The sequence below is a fragment of the Eptatretus burgeri genome, chromosome 6, assembly GCF_056783735.1.
Source record: "Eptatretus burgeri isolate ZD-2024b chromosome 6, Ebu_testis_v1, whole genome shotgun sequence".
Taxonomy (NCBI): domain Eukaryota; kingdom Metazoa; phylum Chordata; class Myxini; order Myxiniformes; family Myxinidae; genus Eptatretus; species Eptatretus burgeri.
This window is the reverse complement of record NC_140966.1, coordinates 109,063,985-109,091,309: the sequence shown is the minus strand read 5'-3', so window position 1 is coordinate 109,091,309 and position 27,325 is coordinate 109,063,985. Positions and strand designations below refer to the sequence as shown.

The 27,325-nt window shown below is 36.8% G+C and overlaps 1 protein-coding gene and 1 long non-coding RNA gene across 4 annotated transcripts in view; one reads left to right on the top strand and one right to left on the bottom strand.

The window, feature by feature from the left end:
• RTTN (rotatin) overlaps window positions 1–27,325 on the top strand; it is a 317,466-nt gene that overhangs the window by 43,913 nt on the left and 246,228 nt on the right. For all 3 annotated transcript variants that reach the window (XM_085886669.1, XM_085886670.1, XM_085886671.1), the window contains exons 5-6: window positions 581–673; window positions 867–957. In XM_085886669.1, coding sequence (XP_085742795.1) covers window positions 581–673; window positions 867–957 — 184 coding nt within the window. The remainder of the gene's footprint in view (window positions 1–580; window positions 674–866; window positions 958–27,325) is intronic.
• LOC147025575 (uncharacterized) lies at window positions 22,817–24,629 on the bottom strand. Its single transcript, XR_015059579.1, has 3 exons — window positions 23,643–24,629; window positions 23,334–23,391; window positions 22,817–22,988 (listed from the first exon to the last, which is right to left on the bottom strand). It is a non-coding gene; the product is annotated as an uncharacterized LOC147025575 (long non-coding RNA).

Sequence of the window (27,325 nt, the reverse complement as noted above, 5' to 3'; positions counted from 1 at the left end):
ACAAAACTAACAGGTCTGTGAGAGCCGGAATTCTTACTGGTTGGAAGGCGATCAAATACTTATTTCATGCATTAAAATGCAAATTAATTATTTTAAAATCATACAATGTGATTTTCAGGATTTTTGTTTTAGATTCCGTCTTTCACAGTTGAAGTGTACCGATGATAAAAATTACAGACTTCTACGTGCTTTGTAAGTGGGAAAATCGGCAGTGTATCAAATACTTGTTCTCCCCACTGTATATACATGTATGTATATATATATATATATATATATATATATATGTATATATATATATATATATATATATATATATATATGTATGTATATATATGTATGTATGTATTTGTATGTATGTATATGTGTATGTATATATATATATATATATATATATATATATATATATATATATATATATATATATATATATATATATTCCTTTTTTTGTCTTGCAGTGAAGTCAATATGTCCTCTTCAGTGTTCTCTCGATTGATTTGATCGACCCGGAGTACAACGTCTTTGACTTCTTGTTGCAAGCATGAAGAGTGCGTAACATGGAATTTGCTTTTTGTCTTTTTAGGGCACGATGTTAATTCTTCCTCAGACATCAATTGTCCTGTCGGTTACTTTGTATCGAGTGAAGAGGAAAACCCTACGGATGCAATGGAACGGGGTGCGTTTCGCTCGGCTAATGGTCTTCCGATCTCATGTGAATTCCTGATCGGGTGTTTACGGATGGTTGTGTGATGCTCATCTACACCTGTAGGTTGTTAAATCTCCCAATACCTGAAGGCGAAGATGAACAGGTCCTGTTCTGCACAAACAGGTGATTGGTGTACTTGCTCCTCGTCCCATCCTCACCGTAGGAAGCACTGCGGTGAAGTGTTTGAAGTTTTCTTCGTTTCCTTGGGTGACCCTCACTCCCAGTGATAAACACGTGTTTGCATCGACAGAAAGGTGTGTTGCCTCCGTTACTTTCCTGTGCGTAAAGTTTCCTGAATTGATTGACCAGAATCCCGAACACCTACTAACCCTCCCCAAACCACAGAACACAACTCCTTCAACCCTTTACTTTTTTGCTTCCTCAGTGGAGTCTTTGAGTTTATTTTTATTTTTTATTTTAAAAAATTTATTTCATGCAATGTCGAGGCTCGTATGAGAGCTAACACACGGAACGTACAACAAGGTGGGAGAGGGAAGGACAAAATGGTGGGGAACAGAGACATGAAGAGTTCTGTGGAAGGAAGAGGAATGGGGTCGGGTACACGGTAAACAAGATGGACACGACAGGGACTGTCAGGTTCTGACACGACAGGGACTGTCAGGTTCTGACATGACAGGGACTTTCAGGAAGGAAAGCAGGCAATTTTAAGGAGGTAGGTTTTGGGTGGATTTACGGGGGTAGAAAAGATCGTGGTTTTGGATGGGGGAAGATAAGTGGTGGTGGTGAACAGCTGTTTTGAAGACCTGGAGCTAAGAGTGGGATTGAAGAGAGTGTGGGAGTTTGTTCCAAAGATGGGGGGAAAAAGAGGAATGAAAGAGTGAAGGTGAGCAGTGATTCTTGATTTTGGTAGTTTTGCTAGAAGGGGGTTGCTGGCGGACCTTGAGTGCCCAACGGAAATTTGGGGCGGGGGACATATCGCAGACAGAGCAGAGGGGGCGGGGCTGGAAAAGAGACGGTAGAAGACAAAGACCACCTACCTTCCTGCGGTCAGAGTGAAAGACCCAAAGACTGAGCCTCATTGCGGGAGACACCAATGATCCTAAATGCCTTGGTTTCCACAGCATGAAGTCGAGAAAGGTGAGAGGCAGGATCACCAGCCCAGAGGGGAGAGCAGTACTCCATCAGTCTGTGGACGAAAGCTTTGTATGTGGTCAGAGGCTCAGAGTTTTGGTTTTCTGTATGTTCCGACAAGATGGTGCAGTAGTGTCTTGCTAACCTCCGAGCTGTCTTGTCTCGGTTCGCTTTTCAACCCGAATATAAACTGTCAGATTGGTGTCTTGCATGGGGGAAGGAGGGGGTAGGAGTGGTGTTGTGTATCTCAGTGTGCCCTTCCTTGGATGTTCGTTAAAGCAGTTGTCCCTCTCCTGGCATTCGTTGGTGGAGGTTAAAGATTATATGGTGTGTTTTGTCAAGAATAGGTGAGTCGTTGCCGGCAGATTCAGCAGATTACAAATTCCTCTCCAGATTGCTTTCATCTGAACATCGGGCTTGATCATCCGATTTGTGAAAGACTTGGGACAAACACTTTCCCCGACTGACTCCACAAGTTGTGAATAATTGGGGCAGTTAAAGAAGTCATCGTTTATAATTTAGCACAAACATGCACTTTGTTGTTCTTGTTCTTGTTCTTCGAAAAGGGGGGTGGGGGTGTCAGTAGAAGGTGTGTGTGTTTTTGGTTATCATCTCCATATGCGGGTTTCAGGAGGTGGAACGGAGTCCTCCCAGGTCTAAAAATATCTGTTTATCTAGCAAGGTTTCAATAAGCCATATCTAGCAAGGTTTCAATAAAGGAGGTGGGGGGGGGGCACAATTCATTGAACAAGCCTTGAATTTATGTTCTCAAAGTTTTGTTCTGAGGGCTGTTTTGAGGATCATCACTGAACCCTGGACAGCTTCCAACTGCAGTTTGTTTGTATTAATATTCCCAGGGATGACTTTTAAGATCTATGTAAGGTTCTTCTTCATTGTTCCAATTGCTCCGATGATCACTGGTACAAGATTCCAGGGTATTTTCACTTCATTTTTGAGTTCTTGGTACTTGGTCATTTTCTTGATTTCTGCATTGTTTTATTGTCAGGTCAGATCAGATCTGTGACTTGCTTCAGGTACCACTGCTTCATGTAAACCTGTACTAACCTGCTTCATGGTCAGGTTGTCGGCGACTCAACCGTCTCCTCACCAGGTTTCCTGGTGAGGAGGGTGTATGGATATGGACATCCACCCAGCAGGAATAAAAAAACAAAATATAACCTGACAAAGGGCGGAGGAACTCATTGTAAGCTAACGGTCATCCATGTCGAGTGCTCATCTGTGTCTGTTTACATCCTCCTGCAGTTGAGTTACTTTTTTTTGGAGGCTGGTGGCAGGATTTTACACTCTGGCCACCATAAACGACTTCATTCCGCAAAACACAAACGCAAATAAATCTGAAAACCCACTCTGTGGGAGTAACTCCTGTGCTGCTGCCCTCAGCATGGCAGCTCTCTGGATGACGAGATTGGGGCAAAGTCTTCGGGACCCCCATTCCTCGATGATAGGAGGAAAAACACGGGGTAAACTTCCTGGGTCAGATTGCAGTGGTGTTTGGAGGAGAAGTGCTGAGGTGTCATCCACCAGACAGCAGTCTCCTTGGGTTAACCTGAGGCGGTCCCTTCGGGTGGGTACCTGGAATATCCTATCCCGAAGAGAGGATGATCACCAGTCTCTGTTATCTGTGCTCCAGCGTTTGAACATTGGTATTGCAGCACTTTCTGAGATTTGGAGACTGGATAGTGGTGAGATAATGGCGGGTAGTTGTACCTACTATTGGTCTGGTCACTCTGATGTTTACCATGCCCAAGGGGTTGCTGTTGCTGTGTCCAATAAGCTGACTCCAATGATAATTGTCCAGGAGAATGGTACCAACCCAGCATAGGCTGAATGTTGACAAGCTCAAGGATAACAGGGTAGCTGAGGAGTTTGTGAATAAACTGAGTGGGGACTTTGGGAGGGGGAGGGGGTTTGGGTGCTTTGGGAAATCCTGAAGAGTTGTGGAGTACCTTCAATGCTACCATCCTTGATGTTGCTGGTGGTCCGGTCAACGAGCGTATTATGAAACTAAGGATTCATCACTCCTTGGGTGTTGTTTCCCTGGTTTCTGCATATGCACCAATTGAGGCAAGTGATCTCACCATGAAGGACACATTCTATGCTGCGCTTGAATTTGTGGTTGATCAGTGCCCCAGGCGAGATACTGTTCTTGCAGTGATCTTCACGATTGGTTTAGAGGGAAGCCACTTTTGCTGATAAGACTTAAGTGTGAGCTCCACCACACCGCCTGCAGGACTCCATTATGGCTGCTCTTAGGCCCTGTCTCCATTGCTCTTCTTTGTTGTGGTTAACTGGGCTGCAAGCGTAGTCGTTTTTACACTGCAACCATATCCTGATATTGAGTCATTCCACCTCATATCACCGGGGGCCTCCCAGTTGACCCCCTCAGATTTACTTTAAACTTTCATAAAATAGTTCCCAGGTATCAAAATGAAGCTGCGTAAAATTTTAGGTCCATAGATGCGGTCAACTCCGAGATATTGAGGGTTGAAAATGTGGCTGTGGCCCTATTTTTATGGTCGTTGTGAGCATCACAAAATGAACGGCTACTTTTAATCCCACAACTTTTTAAATATTAATGCTAGAGCCTTGAAATTTTCAGAGATTATTCTTCTATAACTGTTCTTTAAGAAACAAACATACAACGGAGTATACCTCTATTAATTTTTATGACCTGATCAGTTGAAATCCAGAAAAAAATGTTGGTTTTGTATGAGGACCCAACTTTGAGACCCCATATATTTTTATTGACCCATCCCAGAAGCTTGAAATTTTTTCAGGTAATAACTGTATGGTAGTAGTCGTCAAATACATGTTTAGTTTTCTTCATCAGTCATATATAATACAGTCATGATCCCTCAAAAATTGAAAATTTTCATTTTCCCTGAAATTCAGGTGAGGATTGCAAATGTATGACAAGGTACACCACTTCAAATTGTTCACCATTGGAAAGAGCATATTCAATTTAACTTAAGTCGAACATTTCAATGAGGTATAATGTTTCTATCAATATTTTAAAAATATTTGAATAAATGATGTTCTGCCGGTGCTGTGCGCGATGTGTGTGCTATTTAATGAACAGTCCTTTTACATGTAGTACATATGTGTCACACATGTATAATGTATATACAATGTACATACATATCATCTGCTATTAGGATACCATGAACACAATACTTTGAAATTTGAATTTGTAATTATTTGTTTCTCATTTGTAAATAGCAAGAGCTTAACTCATCTGGCTGGGGCTAAAAATAGAACTCAGGAATAGTGGCTGATCTGCTGATGTCAGCAGTGTATAAAGTTACATTCAAGGGAGGACATTTGTTGGGTTCCTTTGGTCCATGTGATGAAAGTAATTGATGCTCCCCTAACGTCAATTGGGAGGCAGTACAAGCTCGCACCTGACTTTGAAAAGCAGATCAAGGACCTATTCAAATCATTTACGTGAAATGTTTTATTACATTGTTATTGCAGTATGTGATATATTTTTGTATTATTAATTTGAATCATAGAACTAATCATTCATGATTACCATGGTGCCCACACCATGCACACACTTCATGTATTCACGACTGTGTTAACAACAGTTTTTAAAAAATAGAAAATATATTTTAAAAAAATACCTTCTTCTTCTTCTTTCGGCTGCTCCCGTTAGGGGTCGCCACAGCGGATCATCAGTATGATCCGCATAGTGATTTGGCACATGTTTTACGCCGGATGCCCTTCCTGACGCAACCCTGGTCGCCTCTTACGACACAGGGATATGGGACACCTATTTTAACCGGGGTATACACCGGCCCAGTATACTGGTACTCATTTCGCCGACCTCGGAAGGATGACAGGCTGAGTCAACCCCCTGGTGTATTAATTTAGTGGCCCAATGGGGCTTGAACTCAGGACCTTTTGGATCCCAAGCCACTGCCCTAACCACTGCGCCAACACCAGGCATATTTTAAAAAAAATATACCACTTTGATATTTGACACTTTTGTAAACTTGAATATGCTCTTTCCAATGGTGAACAATTTGAAGTGGTATACCTTGTCATATATTTGCAATCCTCACCTGAATTTTTGGGAAAAATGAAAATGTTCAATTTTTGAGGGATCATGACTGTATTATATATGACTGATTCAGAAAAGTAAACATGTATTTGAATACTACTACCATACAGTTATTACATGGAAAAAAAAAATCAAGCTTCTGGGATTGGTCAATAAAAATATATGGGGTCTCAAAGTTGAGTCTTCATACAAAACCAATATTTTTTTTTCTGGATTTCAACTGATCAGGTCATAAAATTTAATAGAGGTATACTCAGTTTTATGTTTGTTTCTTAAGGCCCTGTGTCACACCTTGACGATTTAGCCAGCGTATGCCTGACGTTTGCAAAATTTGGCTAAAACGCTGGCACACGTCGAATACGTTATGGGTACGTTTGTATACGTTAAGAGCACGCTGGCATACGTCGTAGTACGCTGGCATACGTCTTTGTACGCTGGCATACGTCGTAGTACGCCGAGGTAGACAAATTTTCCATGCTTGAAATTTTTTGACGTATGCCAGCGTATGACTAACACGTTCCGCATAATGCTGGCCATAAGTTGTAGGCACGTTACGCGATCGTTGACACATGTCGACACACGTTACTTGTAAGTTACTCATAAGTCGAAACACGTCGAGGTAATGTTTAGCATACCTGAAACTTATTTCTAACCTATGAGTAACGTGTTGTAGGCACGTTACGCAATCGTTGACACACGTCGACATACATTACTTGTACGTTACTCATAAGTCGAAACACGTCTATGTAATGGTTAGCGTCAGTGTTCTTGACTCCCCGGTTTTTTTGGGGGGGGGTTTTTCTTCAGTACGACGGTGATGTTGACACTTCGATTTCTAGTGTGGTTATGATTTAAATCGTTGAGCGGCAGCCTATTAATTATATTATATTATAACCGCACTAGAAATTGAAGTGTCAACATCACCGTCATACCGAAGAAAAAGAAAAAGAAAAAACAGGGAGTCTGGAACACTGACGCTAACCATTACCTTGACGTGTTTCGACTTATGAGTAACGTACAAGTAACGCGTGTCGACGTATGTCAACGATCGCGTAACGTGCCTACAACACGTTACTCATAGGTTAGAAATAAGTTTCAGGTATGCTAAACATTACCTCGACGTGTTTCAACTTATGAGTAACTTACAAGTAACGTGTGTCGACATGTGTCAACGATCGCGTAATGTGCCTACAACTTATGGCCAGCATTATGCGGAACGTGTTAGTCATACGCTGGCATACGTCAAAAAATTTCAAGCATGGAAAATTTGTGTACCTCGGCGTACTACGACGTATGCCAGCGTGCTCTTAACGTCTACAAAACTTACCCATAACGTATTCGACGTGTGCCAGCTTCGTTCGGCAATTTTTCATACATCGGCATACGCTGGCTAAAACGTCAAGGTGTGACGGTGGCTTCAGACTTCGATGTCGAGTGCGGTTATGCTTTGAATCGTCGAGCCGCAGCCTATGAATAGCCTACGCCACGTGATCGTCGGCGATACGCTGCCGCGCTATGCATAAGTTAGACTATCATTGGGCATAAGTAGGGTAAGAATACTGGTTCTGGCTCACTTTTCCCCATGTAAATGAATGGGGGATTTTCAGCCATGAAATTTTTCTTTTTTTTTCCCCTAAAAAATAAATCCCCTTTTTAGCCCAAGGTATATTTATTTGTCTCCCCTTTTAACCTGGAGCCTGGTGTTGGCTTAGTGGTTAGGGTGGCGGCTTGGGATCCCAGGGTCCTGAGTTCAAATCCCGTTGGCTGCTGAATTAACACCAGGGGGTTGACTCAGCCTGCCATCCTTCCGAGGTCGGCGAAATGAGTGCCAGTGTACTGGTCCTGGTGTATGCCCCGGTTAGAATAGGTGTACCATATCCCTGTGTGTCGTAAGAGGCGACCAGGGTTGGTGTCAGGAAGGGCATCCGGCCATAAAACATTGCCTCAAGAAAAAGCCAAACCCCTGCACAGCAGGGAAAAATGGCTGTAAAAACGGTCATTTTTTTATTTCCCCTTTTAACCTAGGGGCTCTCTATTCAAATAACCCATACAACAAGATAAAGATTTGTTAAAGGTGATTCGAAAGAAATATCTGAAACGCCTAACGCCCGGGACACTCTTTATCAAATAACCAATGCATATTGTTTAGCTCACTCATTGAACCTATAAACATTTGTTCATTCTCAAATTCCTTCAATAGTTTAATTTTCTTTGCACAATAATCCCCATCTAAAATATTGAAAAACAAAACATTTGAATCTTTATATTTTTTAAGATACCCCTTTTGTGCCATTACGAAATGATAAACTTCTCTTAATGATCTCATCTGACCACCTCCTGAGTTGCATATCATTTTGATATTGTAGTAAATTATTTTTCCATTGTTCAATTGATAACCATCAAATTTTTCAGTCCATTCAAACATATTTATTATTTTCTTTACATCCTCTAACTTATTGGTTTTTAAATTGATTCGCATATTTGTTTTATTTACCTTTGTTTTAGATATTTTTTCAATAAGACTTATTTGATATTTTTCACATTCATTATGTTTTCCATTTATATACCAAGACTGAGATTTTCTCCACTCTTTAGTTTGACTAATACTTGGTTCGACCATTTATATATTGTGAAAAACGCGGCGGAAGCCCTTAAAAACCCTAACCCATCTTCCCATCGTTAAAACTTGTGTCCATATGGAACACAATATTCTATTCACTCTATCATACAATACCCATATGGAACACAATCTATTTTATACACTCTATCATACAATATCCATATGGAACACAATCTATTCCATTATCTAAAATAAATCTCTTATCATCAAAGGCTCCTAATGCCTTTTTATTTACTTCTTCACTATATATCTTATGTTTATAACTTCTTATTGTATTCATTTTCCTATATTCTTCTTTGTTATTCATCAAACAATTATAATAATTTCTAAAAGTTATTGATTTCTTTATTACATATTTCTTTATTCCCTTTAACCTTTTATCAATCTGATCACCATACTTATAAGCATATGCCTTTGCTCTCAATCCAATAAACTCACTCATTACTTTTCCACCCAACTCATCCTTAAACTTACCAATAACCTTTTCATTCTTTTTTGAAAATAACTCACTCTTCTTACTAAAATTACTTGTATCATATACTCCAATGTTTTTCTTCATATCCTTATAAACATCATCAGTTTTTATATCTAGAATAAAACTATCGGTGTCCATATACAACAATGAAGCATTTTCACCATACTCTTTCTTTAAATCATTATACAAATAATCATACATCAATATCTTTGATAAATCAAGAACTGCTGTTCCAATATAAATTGGTTTATCCATGACAATACTTTCCTTTTTCATATGAATAGCAGAAAAGTTCTCTGAAAACCTCTTCTTCTCTCAAAACTTGGTTTATTTATCAATCTAGAAGCTTCTTTCCAAGATGTTGCAAATCTAATGTTTTGCCTGTTTCTAACATTCTCCATTGTCTTTCCAAAGACAGCATTATTCATCAATTTATAGAATTCCCTTCAAATTTTACTTTTGTATTTGTTCTCATATCTGTATTGAATTTAATATACTTTTTCATCCAAGGACTTTGTTTAAATTTTAAAACTCTATGAATTTTAGCTACTCTCAACCCAGCAGATAAATATTGTCTCAAGTTCCTTTGATGCAAAACATATCCCTCTTTATCATAGAATGTTGTTAATAACTTTTCTGTTGATTTGCCTTTAATATTAAAACTTTTATGATAATCACTGAACCATTCTTTCTTTGGGGTTTCTTTCTCACATGCAAAAGGAAGGTCTTTATGCTTATTATGAAGATCACTCGGGTACTTCAAATCAACTTCAAAATAATAACCTTCTTCTTTGTCATTCAATTTCTCTTGAGAAGAAATAACAATATTCATCAAAGCCTTTTCATAATCCTTTTCTTCCACCCACTCTAATTTACCATAAGGCAGAGATTGAGACATTGCCCATCCATACAAATTATTAGCATCAAAGTACATCAAATAATTACTATCTTTTTCACTCTCATAATTTGGAAGATATTTATTATTTGCTTTAGCATATCTTTTTTGAACATACTTGTGATATTCCACCTCTCTTAGACTTCTCAATCATCAAAAGCATATCTACATCACTGACTAAATCTATATCTTGTTTTGTCATTTTCAACATTGCACTCCAAGCTAAACCAGGAGCTGTGAAATAGTGGGCAGGATCTAATCCATAACAATTTTTATTATGACAGAGTGATCTAAAAGCTTCAAACACATCAGCTAACAATAAAACATCTGTTTTTAGATACAAATCATGATATTCTCCAAGGTTCTTTATCTTAAATATTTTCCAAATTTCTTGTGCGTGTTTATATTCCTTTTCACTTATCTCTTCTTCATAAAGGTTATTATAGAAACTTTCTTTTGAAGGAAGTTGTGTTTCTTTAAATCTCATAAATGAATCCATATAACCATAAGGATAAATTCCCTTACTTGTAAGAATTTTCTCTTTACTTTGAATTTCATTCCTTGTTTCAATTTCCTCTCTAGTTAGAATTCCCTCTTTAATCAGAATTTCATCTATAATCAGAATTTCCTCTTTAGTTAGAATTTCATTCTTTGTTCGAATTTTGTGTATAATTAGAATTTCATCTTCAGTAAGAATTTCTTCATTCATTTCCCCATTAATTAGAATTTCCTCTTTACTTTGAATTCTCTCTTTAATCTGAATTTCCTCTTTAGTTAGAATTTCCTCTTTTGGAAAGAATGAATTAAGATTTGGAAAAGAGCCCGTGGAGCTTAGATTTGATGCGAGGTTGGCTAGTGGCGTTCCCATAAACTTGTAAGAATCAAGAAACCTTATACGAGTTATAGGTTTTGTGAATATCATTTTTGTAAATGAAATATACTTTTGACTTGTGTTTGTTATGGCAGAAATATTCCCTGGTGTTTTTGAAAGTTCATTTATAAATAGATGTGTGTCATAGTTGGCGCTGTTGTGAAGAAAGACTGGAATAAAAGAAGGTAATTTATAATTAAGATTACAACAGGAATGAGCGGGACCTCTATATTTACCAGTAAGATGACAATGATCCCTAACTTTAGACTCCTCAATTTCCTCCTCACAAATATGACAGATATTGTTCTTTCTAAATTCTAATTTTTCTTCTATGGTTAATTTCATCGGTTCATTTGTTTCTTTCATTAATTTACTTAGTCTTATACAATCCTTTTCTAATCGTTTTACAAACTCTTGTGAAGCATTTTTTCCACTATACTGTTCAAGTTTATTATACTTTTCTCCAACAGATGATTTGATATAATAACAGAAACCACAAGGAATATGTTTTTGATATTTATTTGTATATGGTTCTTTTGGATTAGGAGAAGCAGTATTTATCTTTTTAAGGATACATTCAAAATCAGCGTATATCACAAATGGGTGCATGATAGATTTATTATAATCTTCAAAAGAAATCTTTTCACCAGGTTTAGGCATTGTAATTACAGCTGATTTATGATTACTACAATATTTTGAATGTTGTTCTAATCGTTCTTTTGTATGAAATGAATTAAGACATCGCTTACAAGGATATATTTTGTTTGCTGTTCTGAATACCTGAGAAGAGATTAATCTTGATAAATTATTGATGTATGTGTAATGTGAATTATTTCCAACACTAAAATATAAAAGATCAATGTGTGTTTCTTCATTTTTATAGTTGTTTGAAATTTTTAATATTTGAACTTTGTTTGTATCCGTTAATCCATATACATTAATAGAAAGATTATTCTTTTTCTCAAATTTAGGAATATCTGTTAGTGGCATTGGGAAATTAAAATCTTTAATGTCCAAGGTATTCTCATATTTCATATATTGTTTTACTCTTTCTGAATTACATTTTGGTGGATGTAAGTGAGCAAGAACAGACCAGAGAAAACATTTATTATCATTATTCTTAATATTAACAACTGCCTTCTTTTCGTTTTATTTCTTTTGGTAATTCAATATAAGAAGAAGCTTTAAGAGGGTTTGATTTTAGAATGTGTACATCTAAAAAGATGATTTTTTTAATATTGAATCCACTTCCTACCACTGTATTATCAACATCCTCCTCTTGTCTTGATAGTTCTTCATAAACCCCACTATTCAAAAAATCTTGAAATGATGTTATAAAATGAAGATCTGTCCTCATATAAGGAGTTTGTTCTTCATCTTGTCTTTTCATATTCATTTTCACTCCCATATAAAACTTTAAAGTTTTCATTTCTTTTAATGTTTTAATAAATTTTTCAACATCAGGTTTCACTATTTCAATTGATTCAATTATTGATGATGGACCGGGTTCTCCAAATTGAAAAATCCTTATTTTTATATGCCCTTTAAATGCCCCATCAGTGTTTTCAATATAATAGTCTCCCTTTACTTTAAACTCATTTTTCTTGTGTTTTTGTGATTGAAGATGCCTATTATAACTACTCTTCAAAACATCCTTTGAGCAGGTATCACAATGTTTTCTTTCCAACTCAAGAGGGGATATTTTGTGAAATAGATTAAATGTGTGTTTGTTGGTTCGGAGGTGTTTTCTATAATGTTTATATTCGTGATTACAAACATCGCAGTATGTTGTATTCACCATATTTATATAATAAAACTTTGCTTAAACTAAAAATTTCTTGATGAAAATTTCGTTTATTTTACAGGTGAATCTGTGCTTAAACTAAAATTTTCTTGATGAAAATTTCGTTTATTTTACAGGTGAATCTGTGCTTAAACTAAAATTTTCTTGATGAAAATTTCGTTTATTTTACAGGTGAATCTGTGCTTAAAACCATTTTATCCTCCAACTTTTTCACTTAATAAATACAATGTTTCAAGACACAAAAGACAAGTTTCAATCAATCTCTTCATTTGTTAAAGATGCTGAGAAATATGTCAAGGATGTAAAATTGAACAAAGATAAATATAACAACTATTGGATAAAAACAATTATGGTGGATATGATGAGTTCTTCAATTTACTTCAGTGGAAGGGCTTTTAGTATACCTGGAAGAACATCAATTAAGGTATCTCTAACAAAAGTTTCTCCTCTCCTTCTGGCAATATATTCAAAACTAGAAAAAGCAATGAAACAAGAAAAGGTATCAAAAAATAAAAACCTTATGGATGAAGCTTTAGAAAGAAAAGATAAGACCATCTGTAATATGCAAGGAGAAATTTGTATTTTTTTCAACAACCCTAAAGATATAAATCCTGATGAAATAAAGGATGTTAATATATCAGGTGAAATGACATTTCGTTCAATTGTAGTTAAGGATCATTTTAAAATTACCTTTAATATAAAAAATGTAGCAGTTGAATCTGTTAATGAAAAAATGTATATCGATATCGATGGTAATGTTTTTTCTACTAATTAAATGAGCCAATATTCAACTGAAGATTTTGAAGATTATGAGAGTGATTATGATACCGAGAGTTTGCATTCAAACGATAGTTATGACACCGAGAGTTTGTGTTCAAATGATAGTTATGAAAGTATAGATGATTCTGAAAGTATCGAAGATGATATCGAAGATGAATTTCAGTTTAAGTAAAGTTTTACTTTATAAATATGAATAGTTTACTCGATTTTGAGCCTCTTGAATTCCATGATTCTCCATATGACAAATTTGAGAATTGTCCTGCGTGTGAAAGACGGGATTAAACACAGAGTCAAAAGCCTATAAACAATGTATATTCTGTGATTATCTTCTAATTAATGATAATCAAAAATATAAAAAGGAAAATAATTCTTTTAGATTTACACCAAAAAATGAATTACTTTACAAGATTGATTCGAGAAATGAATGTAAAGAACGAGGGTGAGAACACACCTTTCCTTACAAGGGAAGAAACTGAACGTATTAGAGAAACGTTCAAAGGATTGTTGATATATCTTATTCATGGATGTCATTTTCAGGAAACTATCAACACAAGATATTGCATAAATAAAATAATGGATTATCTTGAAATTAAACCTGAACTTAGGATAAAATATAGAATTTCGAAAAAAGCCAAGAATAAATTAAATAACCTGTTTTCCAAATATATAAATGAATGATTTTTTACCTATTTGGGAAAATAAGATAAAATTTGACAACCATAAAAATCTCCCAAATTCATTAAGATGCCTCATAGTTGGTTCAAGTGGATGTGGAAAAACCTGCTTACTTTTAAAGATGCTCCTCACTCCCAACTTTTTAGATTATGATAATTTAATAATTTTCACAAAGTCGAGTTTTCAACCAGAGTATCAACTACTCTCACAAGGTTTTAATGCTGGTCTTCAAAAAGAAGATATAATCGGTTTATTTAAACTTCAAAAAACCTAAATGATTTTAACATTGAAGATATAATACAACTATTTTGTGATACACAGAGATGTAAAAAGAAATCAAAACCGATAACTTGTATTCTGAGTGATAATACGGATGATATACCGTCTCCCCAAGATTTGGATAAATCCAAAAAGAACCTCGTTATCTTTGATGATTGTGTTAATGAGAGAAACCAAACGGTAATGGACAGCTACTACACAAGAGGGAGACATTCTTCTTGTAATTGTATTTATCTTAGTCAATCGTACTTTCAGCTTCCTCGTCGTTCCATCAGAAACAATGCTAATACTTTTATTTTATTCAAGTTAAATTCAATAGATATAAACAATTTTTGGAGAGACAATTGTTCTACATTATGTAGTAAAAAGGAATTTGGGGATTACATGAAACACACGACTGAAAAATATAAATATATTGTTGTGAAACAAGATGAGATATTAAATGATATTTTTCAATAAATAAATGGATGCGAAAGAAAGAGCAAGAAGATTTAGGGAACATCAAGAGTTGGTTTCAAAAGTTGTAAAACAGCAGGAAGACATAAAGAAGAAACGCAGACAGAAACTAACGGGCGAAGAAGCATTTGAAAGAAAACAAGAGAAATTTTTTAAACCACTTTTAAAAACTTCCCAAGGAAAAATGAAAGATGTTTCCACATTTCCCACGGTAGAATATACTCCTAAAAAACTTCAAATGTTAAAAGATTTCAGTCAAATGACGGAGGAAGAATTAGAGCATTTAGGAGAATTAGAATATGATGATGAAGGTTTATTTCAACAACTGGAAGAGATTAATCGACCCCCTGATTATATTGTGAATGCTCTTCAAAAACAATGAATATTCAGCGGATTCAAAAACCAAAGCAGGACTCATTCCAACAGAACAATCAGCAATATTTCATCTTGTTCAAGAAAAGGTATTGATATTTAATGATGAATTAAGGTTCTTGGGTTCTGCTCAACCCCTGTTAAACTAACTCCAAGATTAATGTTTCTTCTCACAAAAGATGGAAGACAAGGTTCAACTGTGAGGGATGAATCAAAGTATATTGATAAACCATTGGATATGGAAAATAATGATGATAGAGTATATATTGATCTGCTGAACACTCTAAATTATAAGGTTATTCTTTCTGGTAAAAGTAGGAAGAATGAGAAGGAGAAACACATTATTCAGGCTTTAAGTATCCTTGGTTCAGGTGTTAGTTTTCTTCCAAATGACCCATCGCAATTAGTTAATAGACTGTTATTGTTGTTAGGCAGTAAGAAGGCTGGAAATAACAATTGTTTTAATGAAGCATCAGCCATTTTAGACCAGTTGATGAACATGAAAATAATTAATAAATATCAATATAAAGACATTTTATCTCATATTAAATAAGATGAGAAGCACAATCCTTAGTTTCAATTTCACAACAAGCGACCACACATCTTCATTCCCATACCCACTACAACTTGACACAACAAAAAGAATATGAGGCATCTTTATTGTCCATGGAAACTTATAATACCTTATTTAATATAACCGAGAAAAATGACAAGTTTAGTTATAATCCAGGAAGTGGATACAAAACGATAACAGTCTCAAATTCGGAGCATATGAGATTTCTCAAATATCTTCCGAAATTGCTCGTCTTATGAAAGAACAGGGTGATGAACCAAAAATATTGTTATAAACATTCAAAAACATACTTCAAAATCAACGATTAAAGTTAAAAATAACTACAAGGTTGATTTCACAATTGATAATTCATTTAGAGAGTTATTGGGTTTCTCCTCAAAAAAGATTGAAACTAATGGGACGTTTTACAGTGATAATGTCATTCAAATATCCTCAGGAATAAATTCGGTGTTAATTCACTGTGATTTGATTGATGGTGCTTATAATGATGGGAAAAAAACAAATACAATATTTTCATTCAGCGCATACTCAACCCCAATTGGTTATAAATTCAATATGGAACCCAAAAATTTGGTTTATCTTCCTGTGTCAGGAAAACCATACACAGAGTAAATTTTAGGATAACCGACCAAGATAATCGTGTGATTTCTTTTAATGGAGAAGTTATATCCATCAGAATTCACCTACGTGAAGTTTTCCAATAAATAAATACGATGGTTATTTTGAGGAAACACGAGTTGGGAAAATATAAAATAATTACAGGGGATGGGATGTTCCTTTCCCCATACTACAAGGGTGAAGGTATGTATCTTGGTAGAGGATACTATAAACCTAAGAGACAAGGGGTGTTGGACATCAATTTAGAGGAGATGGGATAATTGATACTCTCATGGGTATTGGTTCAACTATTCTTAAACATAAAGATCTAATTGGTTCAACTGCTTCTGCTGTGGGAAATGTAGCAGGTGCCGTAAAGAGTATAAAAGATGCTCAGAAGGAATCTCATAAATTACAAGCAATAAAAGAAATTAAGAAAGGCAAAACTCAGTTGTCCCCCAAGAACGACAGAAAATAATTCAAATACTTGGATCAGGGTTTCAAAAGTTTTAACATCTTTTTTTTCCTAAATAAATACAAGTATGGAAGCAATTGATAGTATCTATGATTTGGATGATACTATTATTATCTCAAACTCCACTAAAAAAGAAGATTACTTCAAGGTAAATGCAATAACTGGAACAGACTGGAATACGAATGGTACAAAAAGTTTTGAAATAAATAATCAACAAACCTATTTGAATCTCTCCGAAAGTTTCTTGTTGTGTAAATTTAAATTCACTAAGGCTGGGAATAACACAAACGCTACACTTGTAAATGATTTCTTCTGGAAAATGTTTGATAGTGTGCGTTTGTATATTGGAACACAAGAAGTTGAAGCGGTTGATTATGTCTCTGCTGTATCTGAAATGATAAAATTTACACTCTATACATTCAGTGATAGAATGGGAAAGGGGTCTGTCGAAGGTTTTATTCCTGATATGTCAACGGGAACAAACACAGACCCTGGGTATACTCAAAGGAAAGGAATGTATAATGATGATACAAAAGCAGAAAATAGTTTTACTGTGGCAGTTCCTCTTAAAGGTATATTTGGATTTTGTGATCATGATAAAGTTCTGTATGGCCTTAAAATTAGATTTCAACTACAAAGGAATGATAATGAAAATCGATTGCTTTTTGGTGTTGGTAGTGCTTTTGGTGATCAGAATAAATTTGTAATTGAGGAAATGAGTTGGTATATCAGTGAATATACTCCTAATCTTAAAACAGAAGAGATGTTGAATCGAAGACTTAACTCAAAGAAACCACTCAGTGTATCATACCTCAAAAGAAGATGTCAACACGTTAAACTCAATCAAACAACTTACACGTGGAATTTGGGTGTTCTGGAAGGAAAGCCACGATATCTGTGGATCATTTTTAAAAAGCCAGATGGTGATACTGCGACTGATAAGAATAATGCATTGAGTGATAATGCTAAGGTGAAACAACTTCGCGTTTCTCTAGATGGAACATTTTACCCACGAGATAGATTGGAAATTAATTGGGAAAAAAATGATTTTGCTGAAGCATACAAGTCTTACCAAAAGGTGTGTGAAAGTAATGGAAATAAAGAACCTATTTTGGATATGACAGCATTTAAAAGTTTGTATACAATCTATGCGTTTGACCTGAGCGCTCAAAAGGAAAATATAAAGTCTAATCGAGTGGATACTTCCCTATACATTGAAAGAGGAGAGAGTGAAGAAGTTGATACATATTGTTTGCTTTTGGAAGAAACAGAATTGCAGATTAATACAGATAATGGTGTGATGATTAGTCTCACATAATTTTTTGTTAAATAAATGAGTGGCAAAGTACCAACTGGGGTATATGTTAATCAAATCAATCTTCATAAACTATCATCTTGTGTTCAAAATCAAAAGCCTTGTACGATTAACGTTAATACAATTCAGAGAAAAGGAGCAGTAAGAATTGATGTTTTTCTCACAAGAGAACAGGTTAAAATCTTGAATGACACTGGCTCACTTAAAATTAAAATGACAAAACCAATGTTGAAAAAATATTCAATAAGAGAGACGAGTGGAGGATTTCTCCCATTTCTAATTCCTTTATTTGCTGGTTTAAGTGCGGTTGGAGCATTGACGGGTGGTATTTCAACAGCGGTGAAAACTGCCAACGAAAGGAAGGCTCAACTCCAGGCTCAAAAAGAATTGGAAAGACATAACAAAGAGTTGGAGAAACAAATTAGTGGAAGTGGTGTAATTGTAGATTTTGCTGAAAAACTTGAAGGTCTGCCTGATAAAGCGAGATTGTTAGTTGGAGATATGCTTTCTTCTATAGCACAAGCAGGTGTAAAATTAACGAAAAGAGGTAATGGATTATATCTTTCTAATAAATAAATGAGCATTGATGAGTGGTTGAAAAAATTTGGAAAGAATACAACATCAAATTTACAACTTGTCAAATATTGTAAGAAATTAAAAATTCATAATGTGGTTATTTGTATGAGAGATGAATTAACAAATGTGCCGAAACATACAAAGAATATTATTATGAACTTAGAAGATAATAATGGGAACGGTTCTCATTGGGTTTGTATTTTTAATAGTCAAGACAAATATTATTTTGATAGTTTTGGTCTTCCACCACCTGTTGAAGTCATAAAATTCTTACAGAATGGTGTTTATCAAACATTTCAAGTCCAAGAATTAAATTCCAAGTGTTGTGGCCAATTATGCCTATATGTGTTATTTCAACTCAACAAAAATAAAAAATTTTATGATATTATTTTTAATCTAATATAAATGACTTATGTTGGTAAAGATGGTTCTATCTTTGGTTTATCTCAAGAACTGGATATTGATTTCTCAAATTATTACACAAAGGCACAGGCTGAACGACATAAATATAATATAACCAAAAATATTAACATGAAAAATGCTTATAAATTAAAAATTATCCAAGCCCGACTGACGCGAATGACTTGGTGAGATTAAGCGATTTATCACAATATATATCCTTAAATAAAACAGCCGTGTATTCCAAAGATACAGAAGTGTTGATATTATCTCCAGGTCATACAGAATTCACAGTTCGAATTAAAATAAATTTTTATAAAGAAGGGCGTATCGTTTGTATGAGAATAGAACAATGGGGGTATGATATGAATGATTTAGGGTATAATTGGTCATTTAAAATTAACCTCGAAGACCTGAAACAATTAAATCAGTCTCGTAAGGAAGAATATTATCCACTTGGTATCGAGAATGAGTTTTGTGGGGCTACGATTAGTAAACAACAAATAAAAGAATTTAATAAGGGTAAATATAATAATGGTTTTGCCCTTGTTTATCTCATGAAAACAGAAAAAACAGGATTATATATAATAAGTAAGGAAATACAAAATGATTTAACTATGGGAAGATGGGGAGGTGTTTCGTAGCATAATATTGTTCTAACATATATTTCTAATACATAAATGACAGCAAGAAGGCTTCAAGAAAATTATCATTTCTGTGTCCAAGCATACCTTCAAGAAAAGGGTATTCGGTATTTTAATAAATATGTTCTACAACATAAGAATGAGGTATTTTCAATAAAAGATTGGCATTATGCTGATGTTGATAAACCGACAACTTTAGATTTAATTAGAATGTTAAATAATGAAAAAATTATAAAGTTAAGAAAAGGTAAGGCTCTTTTAGAAATTCAAAAGAAATTTTATTGGTTTCCTGTTGTAAAAAAATTATTTTTGGATACAGGAATAACAAGAAATCCTGATGAATATATGTATAATATTCTATGGCGTGTAAGCGATTCAAGGATAGTAAGGCATGAGGAAGGAGTTGAAGAAGAGAGGGTAGAGGAGGAAAAGGAGTAGAGGGAGAAGGAAGAGAAAGAGGAAAAAGAGAAGAGAGAGAAGGAGGAGAGGGAGAAGAGAGAGAGGGAGGAAAGAGAGAAGAGAGAGAGGGAGGAGAGAGAGAAGAGAGAGAGGGAGGAGAGGGAGAAGAAAGAGAAGGAGAGGGAGGAGAGGGAGAAGAAAGAGAAGGAGGAGAGGGAGGAAAGAGCGAGACAAAATAAATATCAAAATATGGAAACCAGTGAGATTAAAAAAAGATTCGGGGTATTACAGAAAATAACTCAACCCACCGAGGAGGAAAACAAAGAATTGATAAGTCTATTTACAATACTTTCGACAAGACTATTGACATCGAGAAGACAGGTATTTTAATTCAAGTTTTTCATTTTTTTTTTTTCTTAAATAAATGGGGGAGAGAGTGAAGGCATTTCTAAGGATTCTTTATGTTTTAAAAATCAAGATTCAAATGTGCATGTTGGAAACTAAAAGGTTTTTGCACTCTGCAGGAATTTTTCTCATAAATAAATGAGTTATTGTCTCAAATGTAAAAAGAAAACTAATACTAAAAATATTTCATATATTAAAAGTAAAAATAACAGGGTTATACAAAAGGTATATGTTCGGTGTGTGGTTCAAAAAAAAAATCAATTTATCTCCCAACACAAACTAGGAGGGGATATCCAAAAGTTTTTATCAGGAAGTAAATTTACAACTACTGGAATACCAGGGGAATTACATCTTCCAGGGTATTCTTTCTGTGGCCCAGGCACAAACTTGGATAAAAGATTAGATGAGGCAGACAATCCTAAATCCTGGAGTCGGCCTATCAATAGAGTTGATGAAGTGTGCATGAGACACGATATTGATTATGGGAATACCACAACGTTGGAAGAAAAGCATGAAGCCGATAGAGAAATGTTGTATAATTTGTCTCTGATACAAAATCCAACCTTGAGAGAAAAAGTTGATCGGTTCATTGTGAAGAAGATGATCAGTGCTAAATTGAAACTTGGACTTGGAAATTCAAAATCTTATAGGCTCTAATGATGCCATTAAGACTGAAGAGCAATTAGCTGATGAATTACATAAACCAATATTCACAAAGTTTCAGAGAAGGAAAGTTTATTCCAAGGAAGTAGATTATATCTGGTCTGCTGATTTGATTGAACTCAATAATGATAAGGGGTACAAGTATGCTTTAACCGTTATTGATTTGAGGAGTAGATATGCGTGGGTTGTACCATTAAAAAACAAAACAGGTAATACTCTTATGTTAGCCTTCCAACAGATATTTAATAAAAGTAAGAGAAAACCTAAAAAATTGTGGACTGATGAGGGTAGGGAGTTTTATAACAAGACATTTATGAATTTTCAAAAAATAACAGTATTACATTATACAGTACCTTTAATGAAGGGAAGGCAGTTGTTGTTGAACGTTTTAATCGTACCTTAAAAGAGAGACTATATAAAAAATTCACACAACTCGGTTCACAACAATGGTCATCTTTTATTCAAGATATTGTGGATAAGTACAATGACACGATTCACACGTCAACAAATATGAAGCCATCAGAAACATTTACAAAATTAAAATATGAAAAAGAGATTAATGTCAGAAAACCTAAGTTCAAAGTTGGTGATATCGTAAGAATATATAGGTGGAAATCTCATTTTGAAAAAGGTTATACGAAAAGATGGACCAACGAGCTTTTTAAAATTGTTGATGTAATAGATACGGTTCCTTGGACTTATAAGATATATGATTTGGAAGGGGAAGAGATTTTAGGTTCATTTTATTCACAGGAATTACAAAAGACAAAGATAAATTGAAATTTTTTGACTCCGCCCCTTTTGGCTCCACCCACACAAGCCCCGCCCACACAAGCCCCGCCCACACAAACCCCACACAAACCCCACCACACACCCCCCACAAGCTCCAATAAATTGAAATTTTTGACTCCGCCCCTTTTGACTCCGCCCACACACGCCCCTCCCACCGAAGCCCCGCCCACACAAACCCCACACAAACCCCACACAAGCTCCACACAACCTCCACACAAAAACTCCACACAAGCTCCACACACACAAACCCCACACAAGCTCCACCCATATTCATCATATTCACATAATTAGTGATTAGTTAATTAGTTCCCCACACACACAACGTGTTTATTTAATTAAAAAATTATCCACCCATCCACACAAGCTCCACTCATCCACCCATCCCCCCATCTCTCCACCCATCCATTTATCCACATAAGCCTCATCCACATTCACCCCTCCCACACAAGCTCCACCCACATAAACCCCTGCCCATATAAACCCTGCCCACATAAACCCCTCCCACATAAGCCCTGGCTACACAAGCTCCACACGAAAACTCCACACACATAAACGCCTTCCACACAAGCTCCACCCACATAAACCCCCGCCCACACAAGCCCCACCCACACAAGCCCCACCCACACACACACACCCCGCCCCACACAAGCCCCTCCCACACACACCCCACCCACACAAGCCCCGCCCACACAAGCCCCACCCCCCCCCCTCATCCCCCTGTGCGCCCCCACCTTTGACCCACCACCTCCCTCATCCCACCCCCACCCTTCCCCACACACACATGGGGAGGAGGGATGGGATGAGGGGGTGATGGGTCGTTGGGGGGAGCGCACCTACCCCCCAACCCCAAACCCCCCCCCCAACCCCCCCCCCCTTTACATCTCTTTTATTCTTTTCTTGTAATTCAGAATCAAGTAATTGTAAACAAAACAAATATAATTTATTAATATTGAAAATATTAAATATTCATTTGCGAGAATGTACAATCTTTCCCAGCAATCTTCTTCAGATGCCTTGTGATTTCGAAACTCAGACACCATATTCTGTTTTGAAACAAAAAGTGGATAATAATTAGGTTCTATAAAGATAATTACATGGTAATATGAATAAGCCTCGTTGACCACTGAATTAACACACCAGGAGCCTGTCATCCTTTCAAGGTCAATAAAATGAATTCCAGTGTACTGACAAAACCACGTCCAAACTAATGATGCAACCAACATAAGGCGACATTCTAAAGAGAGAGTGATATTAATAATAATTCAGAAATATTTACCTCCAGAAAATCATGTGTTGTACGAGTGATATTAATAATAATTCAGAAATATTTACCTCCAGAAAATCATGTGTTGTACGAGTGATATTAATAATAATTCAGAAATATTTACCTCCAGAAAATCATGTGTTGTACAAGATTGCTTCAACAGCTGATGTTGTGCGATAGTGCTGAAAAAAAAAAAATAAGTCAAGGGTATAGATGAAGAGACAGACAGGGAAAGCAACACACACACACACACACACGCACACACACACACATACACACACACATAGACACACACACACACACGTGCCTCACCATTGGTTTAATTCATTCGAGATCAGAGACCAGTCATTATAAATCATTGGCCTCTTCAATAAGAGCAGAGAGAGGTAGGTAGAAAGACAGACAGAGAGAGAGGCACACACACATGTCTCACCATTGGTTTAATTCCTTCGAGATGAGAGGACGTGATAAGACTTCATGCCACTCATTGAAAATGTCTTTCAATTCTCTTCTAAAATCATTGATCTCTTCAATAAGAGTATTAATTTCATGAACCACGTCGTGATATGTGAACTCAATTTCTTCCAATGCCCTGTCAGGGAAAAAATATATATATATATCAGAATTATCATGATTTAATTAATAATCATTTGCTTCATCGTTCAAAGAGAAAAGCATACACAAACTTACCAACTCTGTAGTGGGCTGTTGGCTTCATCGGAAGAAATATCGTCCATGCCTCAGTTGTAAAAATGAAATCCCGTCTGGCAGAAACTTTGTCTGGCGAACCGCTTATAAAGCAACGATGAGGAAATTGCTTAATCATTGGGTGTGGGCACAGGAAATGACAAGCTTCTCTTAATGATCTCATCTGGCCACCGCCCGAGTTGCAAATCGTTTTTGGACATAAACCACGCCATAAAAGTTTTGATTCAAATGTTTTCAGTTCGTGTTCTGAGATAAAATATAAACACGAGACCTTGTCTCTCAGAATAGTTCCTATTTTTTCACAGCATGACAGTCCAAAACCACTTCCTCATTCACACAGCACGGCCGTGTCAAAAAAACACTTCCTCATTTTCACGGCATGAACTGAAAACATTTGAAACATAAAATTTTTTCTGGCATGGTTTATGTACAAAAATGATTTGCAACTCGGGCGGTGGCCAGATGAGATCATTAAGACAAGTTTATCATTTCGTAATGGCACAAAAGGGGTATCTTAAAAAATATAAAGATTCAAATGTTTTGTTTTTCAATATTTTAGATGGGGATTATTGTGCAAAGAAAATTAAACTATTGAAGGAATTTGAGAATGAACAAATGTTTATAGGTTCAATGAGTGAGCTAAACAATATGCATTGGTTATTTGATAAAGAGTGCCCCGAGGCTTAGACGTTTCAGATATTTCTTTAGAATCACCTTTAACAAATCTTTATCTTGTTGTATGGGCTATTTGAATAGAGAGCCCCTAGGTTAAAAGGAAATAAAAAAATGACCGTTTTTACAGCCATTTTTCCCTGCTGTGCAGGGGTTTGGCTTTTTCTTGAGGCAATGTTTTATGGCCGGATGCCCTTCCTGACACCAACCCTGGTCGCCTCTTACGACACACAGGGATATGGTACACCTATTCTAACCGGGGCATACACCGGGACCAGTACACTGGCACTCATTTCGCCGACCTCGGAAGGATGGCAGGCTGAGTCAACCCCCTGGTGTTAATTCAGCAGCCAACGGGATTTGAACTCAGGACCCTGGGATCCCAAGCCGCCACCCTAACAACTAAGCCAACACCAGGCTCCAGGTTAAAAGGGGAGACAAATAAATATACCTTGGGCTAAAAAGGGGATTTATTTTTTAGGGGAAAAAAAAAGAAAAATTTCATGGCTGAAAATCCCCCATTCATTTACATGGGGAAAAGTGAGCCAGAACCAGTATTCTTACCCTACTGGCATAGGTTGTGAACACCGACAACACGCTCAGCATTTGTTGGTATAAGTTATCTATATGTGATTAAAACGTTCTGTGTACGTTGCTAATACGTTATGCATACATCCAACACGTTATTATACGCCCAAAAAAAAAAAAAAAAAATCAATAGTTCAGCGTACGCCAGCGTTTTACATACATTTTGAGACCTTGCCATATGCTGGCTAAAACGTCAAGGTGTGACAGGGCCTTTACAGAGCATTTATAGAAGAATAATCTCTGAAAATTTCAAGGCTCTCGCATTAATGTTTAAAAGTAGCCGTTCATTTTGTGATGCTCACAACGACCATAAAAATAAGGCCGCAACCACATTTTCAACCCTCAATATCTCTGAGTTGACCGCATCTATGGACCTAAATTTTTACGCAGCTTCATTTTGATACCTGGGGACTATTTTATGAAATTTTAAAGTAAATCTGAGGGAGTCAACTGGGAACATTTTCTTAAATTTGGTGATTTCAGATGGAATGACTCTATTGTTATATTACTTTTATGCTTCGTGTTGGAACACTCATTTGAAACCATTGCGCCAATTTGAGAGCATTTATAGCGGATTAAGATGGGCTATTTTCACATTTTTGTATTATCGGCCACACATCAGGGGTCGCACTTTAGACCACAATGGGCTGCCATTGGCTCATGGGCCGTGCAATGAAGAACAGGGCTTCTAGTCTTGGGGGATTTCAATGCATAGATTGGTACTGAGAGGGATGCTTATCAGAGATGTGTTGCTCCCTGTAGGTCTGGAACTGTGAAGCAGAATAGCATGAAGTTCCTTTGACTTTGGAAGAAGTTACGGACTTTGGGTGGTTGGTTTATGGTTTCAGTGCCCACAGGCTCATTGCTGGACTTGGTATTCCAACGCTGGCGGTGTGGCAAAGGAGATTGACCATGTGCTCCTTGATGGTTACTGGAGGATGATCCAGAACTGGAGGGTCTCCCGAAGTGCTCAGTTCCTTAATACCAACCACAGGCTTGTTGCAGCTTAAATCTGGGAGAATGGTACCTTCCCAGCCAAGGCTGAATGTTGGCAAGCTAAAGGATGTGAGGGTAGCTGAGGAGTTTGCGAGCAGGCTGAGTGTGGATTTGGGGGATCTGGGTGCTTTGAGGAATCCAGAAGAGTTGTGGAGTGCCTTTAAGACCACCATCCTTGAAGTTGTTGGTGGATGTCTTGGAACTCACCGGAGGGCAAAGAAGAATTTTGTCTCTCAAGGGACACTGAATACCATTGACCAGAGTCGCAGGGCCAGGCTTCATGGCAGAGCTGAGCTGTTTTGGGAGTTGAGGCGTAAAACTGTGCACGCGCTGAGGGTGGACAAGGAGGCCTATGTGCGAAGAGTCTGTGAGGGGGTAGAGCATCACCTGTCGTCATGATTCTCGTCTTGCTTGCAGGACAATTTGCATTGCATTCCTCCAAGCCTGACCCTCGGTGTACTGCTCTTATCGCAGAGGGTGGTGGGCTCTTGACAGATGAGTCCGAATTGAAGTTCTGCTGGGCCAGTTACTTTGAGGAGCTGTACCATGCTGATGCACCAGCTGTTGAGTTGGATTTCAGGGGTGTTACTGTCCCTATTGCTGACTCTCCAATCGACTGTGATCCACCTTCGTTTGATTCACTTTCGGATGTGGTGAACAGGTTGAAACATGGTAAATCTCCAGGCAAGGGTGATCGCCAGGACTGCAACATCCACTGAGGGGTGATGCTGCTCTCAGTGCCGGGCAAGGTTTTTACTGCGATAATTCTTTATTGGGTTCGCCACCATCTGCTTGAGCACCGGCATCCACAGCAGTCAGGCTTTACACCAAAGAGGTCAACGATTGAGCATATCCTTGCCCTTTTGGTCCTCACCGAACACAGATGAGAGTTTTGGCAGGGGCTGCTTGCAGCCTATGTTGATCTCTGCAAAGCGTTCAATTCAGTGAATCCCTCTTGAATATTCTTGATCTTTGTGGGGTGCCACCAAAACTGATCAATCTCATGTCTGAACTATACTCTGGTGCTGAGAGTGCTGTGTGATGTGGTGATGCCATCTTCAACTTATTTCCAGTTGTTACTGTCGTTTGTCAGGGGTGTGGACTGGGCCCCACACTTTTCAGCACTTGTGTATTTGATTCTGGGGAGGATGT